General features: G+C 45.9%; 1 protein-coding gene across 1 annotated transcript in view; it reads left to right on the top strand.

Moving 5' to 3' along the window:
* The window catches only part of unc13a (unc-13 homolog A (C. elegans)), a gene marked incomplete at both ends in the record, with an annotated part of 40,645 nt that overhangs the window by 23,454 nt on the left and 6,235 nt on the right, over positions 1-10,956 (top strand). Inside the window, 14 exons of the mRNA XM_080833121.1 lie at positions 130-263; positions 349-434; positions 787-913; positions 1,303-1,399; positions 1,983-2,126; positions 2,429-2,506; positions 2,617-2,694; positions 3,754-3,842; positions 4,400-4,552; positions 5,175-5,298; positions 7,898-7,927; positions 9,344-9,400; positions 9,808-9,888; positions 10,232-10,379. Of these exons, the coding sequence (XP_080689247.1) occupies positions 130-263; positions 349-434; positions 787-913; positions 1,303-1,399; positions 1,983-2,126; positions 2,429-2,506; positions 2,617-2,694; positions 3,754-3,842; positions 4,400-4,552; positions 5,175-5,298; positions 7,898-7,927; positions 9,344-9,400; positions 9,808-9,888; positions 10,232-10,379 (1,426 nt within the window). The remainder of the gene's footprint in view (positions 1-129; positions 264-348; positions 435-786; positions 914-1,302; positions 1,400-1,982; positions 2,127-2,428; positions 2,507-2,616; positions 2,695-3,753; positions 3,843-4,399; positions 4,553-5,174; positions 5,299-7,897; positions 7,928-9,343; positions 9,401-9,807; positions 9,889-10,231; positions 10,380-10,956) is intronic.

Here is a 10,956-nt window from a genome sequence, read left to right on the forward strand (position 1 = left end):
TTTGTGTGTGTGTGTGTGTGAGTGTGTGTGTGTGTGTGTGTGTGTGTGTGTGTGTGTGTGTGTGTGTGTGTGTGTGTGTGTGTGTGTGTGTGTGTGTGTGTGTGTGTGTGTGTGTGTGTGTGTGTGCAGGCAAAGAAAGGAGAGGTTCCCCCCGAGGAGCAAGGCCCCAGCATCAAGAATCTGGACTTCTGGTCCAAATTCATCACCCTGATCGTGTCCATTATTGAAGAGGACAAGAACTCGTACACCCCCTGCCTTAACCAGTGAGGGCTCCCACACTGACCTTGTGAAAGCAGAGCTTATTCATGCTAGAGAGTGGTTTGCTCATGGTCCTTGTCCTCCCCGCAGGTTTCCTCAAGAGTTGAATGTGGGCAAGATCAGTGCAGAGGTTATGTGGAACCTGTTTGCTCAGGACATGAAGTATGCAATGGAGGGTGAGTGTACTCGGGGAAGTTAAAACACACACACGTCAACACACACACTCACACCACTACCATCACCACCATCACACAGAACACCATCACCATCATGCACAGAATACCCACAAGCTCCTGTCGTCTGTTTAGTCAGTAAAAGTTGTTTACATGCTGATTGCTAAACTGCATGCACAGATGGCTTTCTTATCCAAAGGTTTTTTATTATTATTTGCGGGGAGAAATCCTGTTTGTTTTGGTTCATGCTGGGCTGAGTCTTTGAGAGTGAGGGGGAGGTGTCTGAGCTTTATCTCTGAGTTTAATTAAGATCACTGTCTTTATACACCCCCCCCCCCCCCACCCCACCACACAGAACACGAGAAGAACCGCCTGTGTAAGAGTGCCGATTACATGAACCTGCACTTCAAAGTGAAGTGGCTGTACAACGAGTACTGCAAGGACCTGGCTTTCTTCAAGAGCCGGGTGCCCGAGTACCCAGCGTGAGTGTCTGCTGTCCTGTCCCACATTGCCCACACACACACACACACACACACACACACACACACACACACACACACACACACACACACACACACACACATACACACACCTGACACACACACACACACACACCTGACACACACACACACACACACACACCTGACACACACACACACACACACCTGACACACATTCACATAATATCCACAAGCTGCTTTTGTCAGTGTCAATAAATTGTAGGTCAATGCTTATGCCTCTCTTCTCAACTGAAGTGCCTAATCCTTCTTCTCAAATAGCCCTGCTTGCTTGTGGCTGTGTGACTGTCTGCTGTTTGAATGAGCTGGTAGCTTGTGGTCTGTATATAGTAACTCCATGTGGGACTCCACAGGTGGTTCGAGGCCTTTGTCATCCAATGGCTGGACGAGAACGAGGAGGTGTCTCGAGACTTCCTGCACGGCGCCCTGGAGAGGGACAAAAAGGACGGGGTAATTACAGACACACACCCCCCCCCCTGTTCTCTCCTCTCTGGCTGCATTGTTAGCTTGTCACCGCTATTGAAAAGAGAAACAGCCTGTCAGGAAGAAACACCACCAGGGCGCCCCGGTAAATGAGCCGAGGCCGAGGAGGAATTCCCAGAGCGAGGAGGCCGCTCCGAGTTCGGCCCAGTGTTGACGTCAGCGGCCGTGATTAACGAGGCTGCCCGCTGGCCCCACAGCCAATGGGAGAGCGCCTCAGTTTGTTAGTCAGGAGCTCCTGTGGGGAGCAGCCCAGACTCACCTCTGCCCAATTACACAGACAGAGAGACAGAGGGGGCCACTTCCACTCCACCTGCCCATGTCTGGCTGCCTGCAAATAGCTTCCAGTCTGGCTGAACCTGAGGGTGTATGTGTGTGTGTGTGTGTGTGTGTACACATGCGTGTGTACATGTGTGAGTACATGTGTGGAGTCAAACTGTGTGTGTGTGTGTGTGTGTGTGTGTGTGTGTGTGTGTGTGTGTGTGTGTGTGTGTGTGTGTGTGTGTTTTGTCGCCTCTCTGACCCCTCCCTCTGCCTCCTTCTCCCCCCCCAGTTCCAGGTGACGTCTGAGCTTTCTCTGTTCTCCTGCTCCGTGGTGGACGTCTTCTCCCAGCTCAACCAGAGCTTTGAGATCATTAAGAAGCTGGAGTGTCCAGACCCGCAGATCAAGAGCCACTACATGAAACGATTCTCAAAGGTAACCCTGGTCAGTCTGATCCGGTCCAATGTCAAGTGGGGTGCCAGTATTCACTGGTCTAATTAGTTTTATGAAGACAGAGCAAACATCAGTATCCTCTGTAAACAAATTGAATGTGAGATTTACTCATTGAAGGTTTACTCAAATGAAGGTTGTTTATTTTACCAGTTCCAAAACGCCAAAAGTATTTTCCTCGGTTGAAAGGTTGAAATTGACCCAAATTGACCCAACCTCCTTTGACCCGTCCTTTGCCCTTTTGCGGCTCATGACCTCTAAATAATTTGCCATTTCTTTCTCACCAGACTATCAGCAACGTGCTGCTCTCCTACGGTGATTACATTTCCAGGGTCTTCCCTGATTACGTGGACAAAGAAAAGGTGGTGAGTATCTGTGGTCCCTGCCCCGGTACCATGACTCTCATCCCTGCTCTACTGATACGGATCATTTTGATGGCCTACATCTAACAGCCTGATTTGATCCTCTCTCTCAGCCATGCATCCTGATCAACAACATTCAGCAGCTGCGAGTCCAGCTGGAGAAGATGTTTGAAGCCATGGGAGGCAAAGATGTAAGGGGATATCACAGAGTTTTTGACTTCCATGTAACAACTTTGAACCTTTTATGTTTTCAGGCTAGTTGCAGAAGTGTGTGAAACTCTGTGCTGAGCGAGTTTTATGTTCATGTTGGTGTTTGAGAGTTTTAATGTCGGTGTGTGAGAGTGTTTATGTTGATGTTGATGTTTGTGGGAGTGTTTATGTTGATGTTGATGTTTGTGAGAGTGTTTATGTTGATGTTGGTGTGTGTTTGTTTGAGAGTGTTCATGTTCATGTTGGGGTGTGTGAGAGTGTTTATGTTCATGTTGGGGTGTGTGTGTGAGAGAGAGTGTTCATGTTCATGTTGGGGTGTGTGTTTGTGTGTGCGTGTGTGTGTGTGTGTGTGTGTATGTGTGTGTGTGTGTGTGTGTGTGTGTGTGTGTGTGTGTGTTTACATTCATATTGGTGTGTGTGTGAGTGAGAGTGTAAATGTCGATGTTGGTGTGTGTGTGTGTGTAAGAGAGTGTTCATGTTCATGTAAGGCTATGTGAGAGTGTTCACGTTCATTTTGGGGTGTGTGTGTGTGTGTGTGTGTGAAAGAGAGTGTTCATGTTCGCGTTGGGGTATGTGAGAGTGTTCATGTTGCTGTTGCTGTGTGTGGGAGGGTGAGAGTGTTCATGTTATGTTGGGTTTTGTGTGTGAGAGTGTTCATGTTCATATTGGGGTGTGTGAGAGTGTTCATGTTCAGTGTTGGGGTGTGCGAGAGTGTTCATATTCGTGTTGGGGTGTGTGAGAGTGTTCATGTTCAGTGTTGGGGTTTGCGAGAGTGTTCATATTCGTGTTGGGGTGTGTGAGAGTGTTCATGTTCATGTTGGTGTGTGTGAGAGTGTTAATATTCGTGTTGGGGTGTGTGTGAGTGTTCATGTTCATGTTGGTGTGTGTGAGAGTGTTCATATTCGTGTTGGGGTGTGTGAGAGTGTTCATGTTCAGTGTTGGGGTGTGTGAAAGTGTTCATGTTCATGTTGGTGTGTGAAAGTGTTCATGTTCAGTGTTGGGGTGTGTGAAAGTGTTCATATTCGTGTTGTGTGTTCCAGCTCAACATGGAGTCCAGCGACTTCCTGAAGGATCTGCAAATGAAACTCAACAGCGTGATGGACGACCTGAGCAGGATCTTTGCCACGGGGTCAGTGGAGCATAGTGTCATGTTCTCAGTGTCCTGTTGGGGGGCACATAAACATGGAGCTTTAGGGCCGCACAACACAATCAGTCAACAGTCCCAGCAGCTGGAATCAACAAGTAAACTAAAAGTGTGTTATAACAGGGACATTATAACCATCAGCTACTGTTACAATACACTGCAACAATAGTGTTATATAATTTTATATAAATTGGCCAACTAAACTTTAAACTATACTTCTATATATTATAAAAAAGTATACTACTTTAAATTATAAAAAGTAATTAAAAACTCATGAGGTGTATCTAAAAGTCAAAAAGTCATAACGCCAAACAATTGCTATCGGTATTGAAAATCATCTGCCATCTGGATTAGCCAGTGAGCAGTTTTCCTATCAAAGCATCTCTGTGGTCCATCAGATTTACAGTGTTCTTATTGGCTGTGCCATTTGAGTTTCATGGAGCCTGTAAAAGTAAAGTGTGCGATGCTCAGGAGCTGAAGTGGGTGACCTTTCGCTCGGCCTGATCTGTGCTACGCCGCTCTGCTCTGCTCTGCTCTCTTAGCTTCCAGCCCCACATTGAGGAGTGTGTGAAGCAGATGGGCGATATCCTGGGCCAGGTGAAGGGAACAGGCAACGTGTCAGCCAGCAACTGCAGCAGTGTGGCCGTAGACGCGGATAACGTGCTGCAGCCCATCATGGAGTTCCTGGACAGCAAGTGAGCATCCGGAGATAAACGTCATCACAACACACAAACACACAAACACACAAACACACAAACACACACACACACACACACACACACACACACACACACACACACACACACACACACACACACACACACACACACACACACACACACACACACACACACACACACACACACACACACACACACATAGCCTGGGCCAAGACGCCTTTCAGTTTGGCAACAGGTGTTGAAAAAAGCAGTTAAAAATGGTAACTAAAACTGAATGGTGACTACTTGATCATGAAAGACTGGAAGTATCTTCTCAAGACATGACCATTGGCATGAAACCAGGGGTTTTACCCAGGTTTCTGCCTTCATTGATGGTTAAACAGTCAGTAGTTTGTTCTTCCGAGAACAGACTTTCTTATACTTATTCAACTTTAAGGTTTCACCTTGCCTGTTAAAACAACTGCATGCGTCATGAAATGACGTCAGTAGTTAAGTCTTTGGGTTCAGACTTTCTTCTACTCCATCCCCCCTGGATTTCCCTTGACATGTCATGATCCTTGGCACTGACACACATCTCATGGTAACCTGCAGGGTTTTGACAACCCATCACTGTGTCTCTCCCCTCTCTCCCTTCCAGTCTGACTCTGTTCGCTAAGATCTGTGAGAAGACGGTCCTGAAGCGTGTACTGAAGGAGTTGTGGAAGCTGGTAATGAACACCATGGAGAAGACTATCGTTCTGCCGCCACTGACCGACACGACGGTGAGACATCGTCTGTTCTTGAAACTCAATCCGTTTACAGTCATTTATTTAGTCAGTCGCCACACTCTAAAGCTCTGTTGAATACATTAGTAAAAACAGCATGGTGGGAGACAGATCACTGTAATATGTCATGTGCATTTAGCACTGAATTATAAGTGCTTTATAAATTGTATGTGTAATAATGTGTTTATAATGAAAATAATAAATCCATCAATGCTGGTGTTTAAACTGACAACTGTTTAAATTATAAATGTTTACATTTTATACAAATCAGCATTTAATGGGTTGAAAATTGCTCTCTTCCACCTACCGTGGCAATCCTGAACCTTTTGAGGCCAATGCAAGGGATTTAGCTACATCATTATATTCTTAGACTCACAGTCTAGCAAACTTCCAGAACCTAATGAAATCCCTCCATTCCCAAATTTAAAGGTAACTTCAGTGAGCCCAAAAAGGAGTGCACCATATCATCCTAACCCCTGCAGCTCCAAGCTGTTCTCCACTGCTCTCAGTCTTGCACCTCCTCCAAGTTCAAATGAGTTTGATTGCAATACCTTCATACTCGTATTGATCAAATTGGACCCTGCCATCAAAACCTCCCAAAATCAATTCAGAGGTGTGATCAGAGACCAGCCTGGATTGCAGACCAGCCTAATATTTCTGTTGTTTTCTTATATAAATGTTTTCATTTTTATTTTTTTATTTCATTTTACAAAAAGAGCCCCAAATCACAAAAGATTGGCACAGTTTGGCACAGTGAACCTATTTGTTTAGGGCCAACCTTATTCCTACAAGGGCGCATTCCCTAGCTGTGATCTAGTTGCTATTCTACCTTGAGAGGCTAGGTGAGCTGCCCTAAGGAGTAAAGCTACCTGCCTGCCTGCCTGCCTGTGTGTTGATGTTGCTGTGAATGATCTGGGGCTCTTTATGGCTACACTGACCCTTCTCTCTCATATCACATCCTGCTCCCACTGCTCTTCCACCACAGATGATTGTAAGTACGACACTCCTGCGTGTGTGTCTGTCTGTCCGCAGTTCGTTAGTGCCAGGTGGTCCACCCCTCTGCTATATGTGGCTGCAAAATACCCCCTTCTCCTCCCTTTACCCTGTCTGCTCTGTCTCTCGGTTTCTGTCTCTCCCCCGCTCTCTACTGCCTTTCTCCTGCTCTGTCTGTCTCCTCTCTCTCTAGTCATCTTTGTTTCAGTCTGAAGCAAACAGCAGCATGGTGCATTCCTGACAGACTCAGACTAGGCCCTTCTCCTCTTCCTCCTCCTCCTCATCCTCCTCCTCCAACCAGAACCCAAAATCTGGCGCCCTACCTTGTTTCCCACTGATTCTCTTCCTCCTCCTCCTCCTCCTCTCCCTCTCTCTCTCTCTCTCTCTCTCTCTCTTTATTTCTCTCTCCTTTGTATTGCTTTCTATTTCTCTATCCATCTCTCTCCCACTCTACCTCTCTATACACTTCCTGTTTCTTTGAAGTGGCACTTTCACTCCCACTGTTGCCTTGTTTATATATACACTGTATTTATATATTTATATCTCTTGCATCCTGTGCCGGGATTATTCCTCTCTGGGTGATTCTGGTGATGAGGCACTCTTGGTGTCACTGCACTCTACCCCCCCCCCCCCCCATGTTCTGTTTGAACTGTGCCGACCCCCACCCCCCCACCCCACCCCCCATGTGGAACCGTTGCTTGCCTCTGACCTACTGCACTGTACTTCAGCTTGACTGTACTCCCCCACAACATCCCCCCCCCCCACCCCCACCCCCACCTTCAGTGCGTGTTTCTGGAGGTCTCCCGTGTCAATCTGTCCTGGCATAGTGGCCTTTGTTTGTTCTCGTTTCAAACTGGTGATGGTAAAGGTCTCATGTGTGTCTGGTCAGTTGGTAAATACGAGTAGGTTTGTGCACTGGCCATTGTAGAGTTGCTTATGACTGCTCTGTCAGCCACAGGTAAACATTGTTAATTATTTTAATACATGTATTATTGATTTGGTTTGTTATTATTGGTTCAGTATTATTGATTATTCATTTGTGTTTAGTATTTGTTTAATTGATTTATGACTTATTAATATATTTTCCTTTTCTGACTGACTAACTTATATCTAATGTTGTCCATCTGTCCAAGAACATCATTTAAACCCCCTTTCGCAATTTACAAAAAAAAGTTTGTGCAATTTGACAAAACTATTTTGGAAAAGCCACAATCTAACATGATTTACTTGAGGACTGTAAAACCCTATCAACTCCTAGATTTAGTAAGACTGAATTCGCACAAATTAAAATTAAAATGTTTACACTCCAACACACTCTTGACTTCATATACCTACTACTACACACCAAAGGGATTTTAAAACCGATAGAGACACTCACTAAAACTCTACAGTGAATGCCCCCCCCCCCCCCCAATAGATTCACAATTAGAGATGAGATCATAGATATGCATTTTCGTATGTATTGCAAGCAAGCAAACAGATTTATTTGGTTGGCTCCGAATGATTGACTACGAGCCAGGTGCCAATAAGGTGGAGAGCCAGCCAATCACAGTCTTTCACAGGAACCCCCCTTGAAACATTAACACCTGTCGTCTCTTTACAGGGCAAAATGAAGCAGGCTTGTCACACCGATGTAAGACTCAAACACTTAAAACGCTCAATGTGTCCTGTCGTTTCTCCTCTCTCTACCTCCTCCTCGTTCTCTCTCTATAACTCCTCGTCATGTCCACCCCCCCTCTGTGTTAGTCGGGACCCCCACCCCCTGCCCCACGACGAAACAAACTGGTGGAAGCGTTCGTTTCTCACCTTTGTTTTTGTTTGTTTTTGTTTTTTTACACAAATAGTGTCATGCTTGCTAGCTCTGCTAGCACTGTCGTGGACCTCCCCTAGATGTAGTTGCCTGCTTTCCGTCCCAAAACCACACACACACACTAACAGATTAACAAAACGACAGAGCACTGTAGGTTTAAAATAGCCCCCCCCCACACACACACCCCAGGGTAGGAGAAATGCTGCATGTCGCTTTGGCAGCCTTGTCAACTGGCTAAAATCTATGGACAGCTCCTGAGCATCCATGATGGTATTCCCAGAACAGTCTCCGAGATTTCCCTGATGTATCTCTAATGGCATTAATGACTTGTTTCACATTTGATATTAAACTTATTTTAGCCGTTAAGAAGGGACCCTCTCAACAGTGATTGGTTGCGTTGCTGAGGTTCTGGAGTGTGTATCACTCAGTGATATATCCAAAAAGTACAGTATCGTATGCTCACAGATACATGATATATCGCCATAGTGTGGTTGGCTAGGCTGTAGGCCTAACTGTTGAAATGACCGGTCCAATGTTGTCTGTCTACTATCATCCTTCTTCTGTGGTATGCTGTTCTGCATTACCCCTGTTGACTACTGTTTCTTGTTTGTTTGTTTGTTTGTTTGTGTGTGTGTGTGTCTAAGGGAGAACTGAGAGTGGATGGGAAGCTTTGGTGCTGTTGATAATAAGGAGATTGCATTTAAAAAATACCTCTGTCTGTATTTGTCTGACATGCATGCATTGTTGTATAAAGTGTGTGTGTGTGTGTGTGTGTGTGTGTGTGTGTGTGTGTGTGTGTGTGTGTGTGTGTGTTACTAAGAGGAAACTGAGTGTGGATGGGTGGCTGTGGGCTGTTGATAATGAAGAGTTTGCATTTAAAAAAAATACCTCTGTCTGTATTTGTCTGTCATGCATGTATTTTGGTATAAATGTATGTATGTGTGTGTTTGTGTGTATGTGTGTTTGTGTGTGTGTGTGTGTGTGTGTGTGTGTGTGCTTGTGTGTTTGTGTGTGTGTGTGTGTGTGTGTGTGTGTAAGTGTGTGAGGCTTTAGGAAGGAGCTGTTGCTGCCTTCTGTCCCATCTGCTTCTCTCAGCTTCATCTAATAGTAATTTCTCTTTTTCACTTTCTTGCCTCACTCCCTCTCTCTCTCTCTCTCTCTCTCTCTCTCTCTCTCTCTCTCTCTCTCTTCCTCTCTCTCTTTGCCTTTGTCTGTCTTTATCTGACTTCTCTTCCTCAGGGCACGCAGCTCATCTTCAATGCTGCCAAGGAGCTGGGTCAGCTCTCCAAACTAAAGGTACCCTGGTGTCTCTCGCACACAATCTCTTGATGAAAACACGCATCTCCACACACACACACACACACACACACACACACATCTTCATGCCCAGAGTGCAGCATTAAGCATAAAGCCTCACCCTTAACAAGCACGCCTGACCTGACAAAGGAGCTCGATGCAGCATGGTACAGCACTCTGTGTGTGTGTGTGTGTGTGTGTGTGTGTGTGTGTGTGTGTGTGTGTGTGTGTGTGTGTGTGTGTGTGTGTGTGTGTGTGTGCACTCTCTCTGTGTGAGTGTGTGTGTGTGTGTGTGTGTGTGTGTGTGTGTGTGTGTGTGTGTGTGTGTGTGCACTCTCTCTGTGTGAGTGTGTGTGTGCACTCTCTCTCTGTGAGCTGACGTTGGCTTTATGTTTCTTCGTGTCCAGGAGCACATGGTTCGTGAGGAGGCCAAGGCACTGTCCCCTAAGCAGTGTGCCGTCATTGAGCTGGCCTTGGACACCATCAAGGTACAGTGCCAGAGATGCTCGTCACAGAGTAGTTTCCAGTACCTGAATTGGACTTATAGTTACAGTTATAGTTATAGTTATAGCTGTAGCAGTTTTTATAGTGGTGTTTAGTGTTTACTGGTTCACTGGTACAGTCTTTTTAATGTTACACGTTATTTTACTATTTGACTGCAAGTGAAATAGTGTACCTTGAGATGTCTTCTCTACCTCATTATCTGACTATGTGAAATAATATACCTCTTGAAATGGTGTACCCTGTGATATGTTTTTTACCTTACTATATCACCATGTGCAACCTTGTGATGTTTTGAGTGCAGCTTGTGTATGTTTCTCTCTGTCACAGCAATACTTCCATGCTGGAGGAGTGGGTCTGAAGAAGACGTTTCTGGAGAAGAGCCCTGACCTGCTGTCGCTGCACTACGCTCTGTCCCTCTACACGCAGGCCACCGACAAACTCGTCAAGACGTTTGTGCAGTCGCAGAACGCGCAAGGTGTGTCCTCACACCCCCGCACCTCCTCATCTCTCCCAGTGTGTTTTGGATGCTGAGACGCAAGTCAACCCACACACGCACATATACACATCCTCTTATACACAGGTGTTCAGCAGAAATGCACACAGTGGCATAAATTCACACATGCACACTCCCACGTCCTTCTATACATAGCAATGCTACATGTACATGTACAAACTCACACAAGTGTCCTCCCTCACACAATCACTTACTTACTCACTCGCTCACTCACTCACATAGACACACGCACACATGCACGCACATACACCCACACACACTCACTCACTCGCACAAACACACATGCAAACAAACACATCCACACACACACATACACACACACACACACACACACGCACCCCACACACACACACACAAACACACACACACGCAGCCACACACAAACACACAAACACACAAACGCACAGTCTTTAATGAATATTTTTAATCAGGGAAGTGCTTCCTCTTGGTGATGACTTTACTGAGTGTGTGATCAGCTGAGACAGGAGCTGTGACGAACAGGGAAGACATGAGAAAGGATCCGGATCCCCTCCTACAC

Source organism: Sprattus sprattus, assembly GCF_963457725.1.
Source record: "Sprattus sprattus genome assembly, chromosome: 2".
In the NCBI taxonomy this organism is placed as follows: Eukaryota; Metazoa; Chordata; class Actinopteri; order Clupeiformes; family Clupeidae; genus Sprattus; species Sprattus sprattus.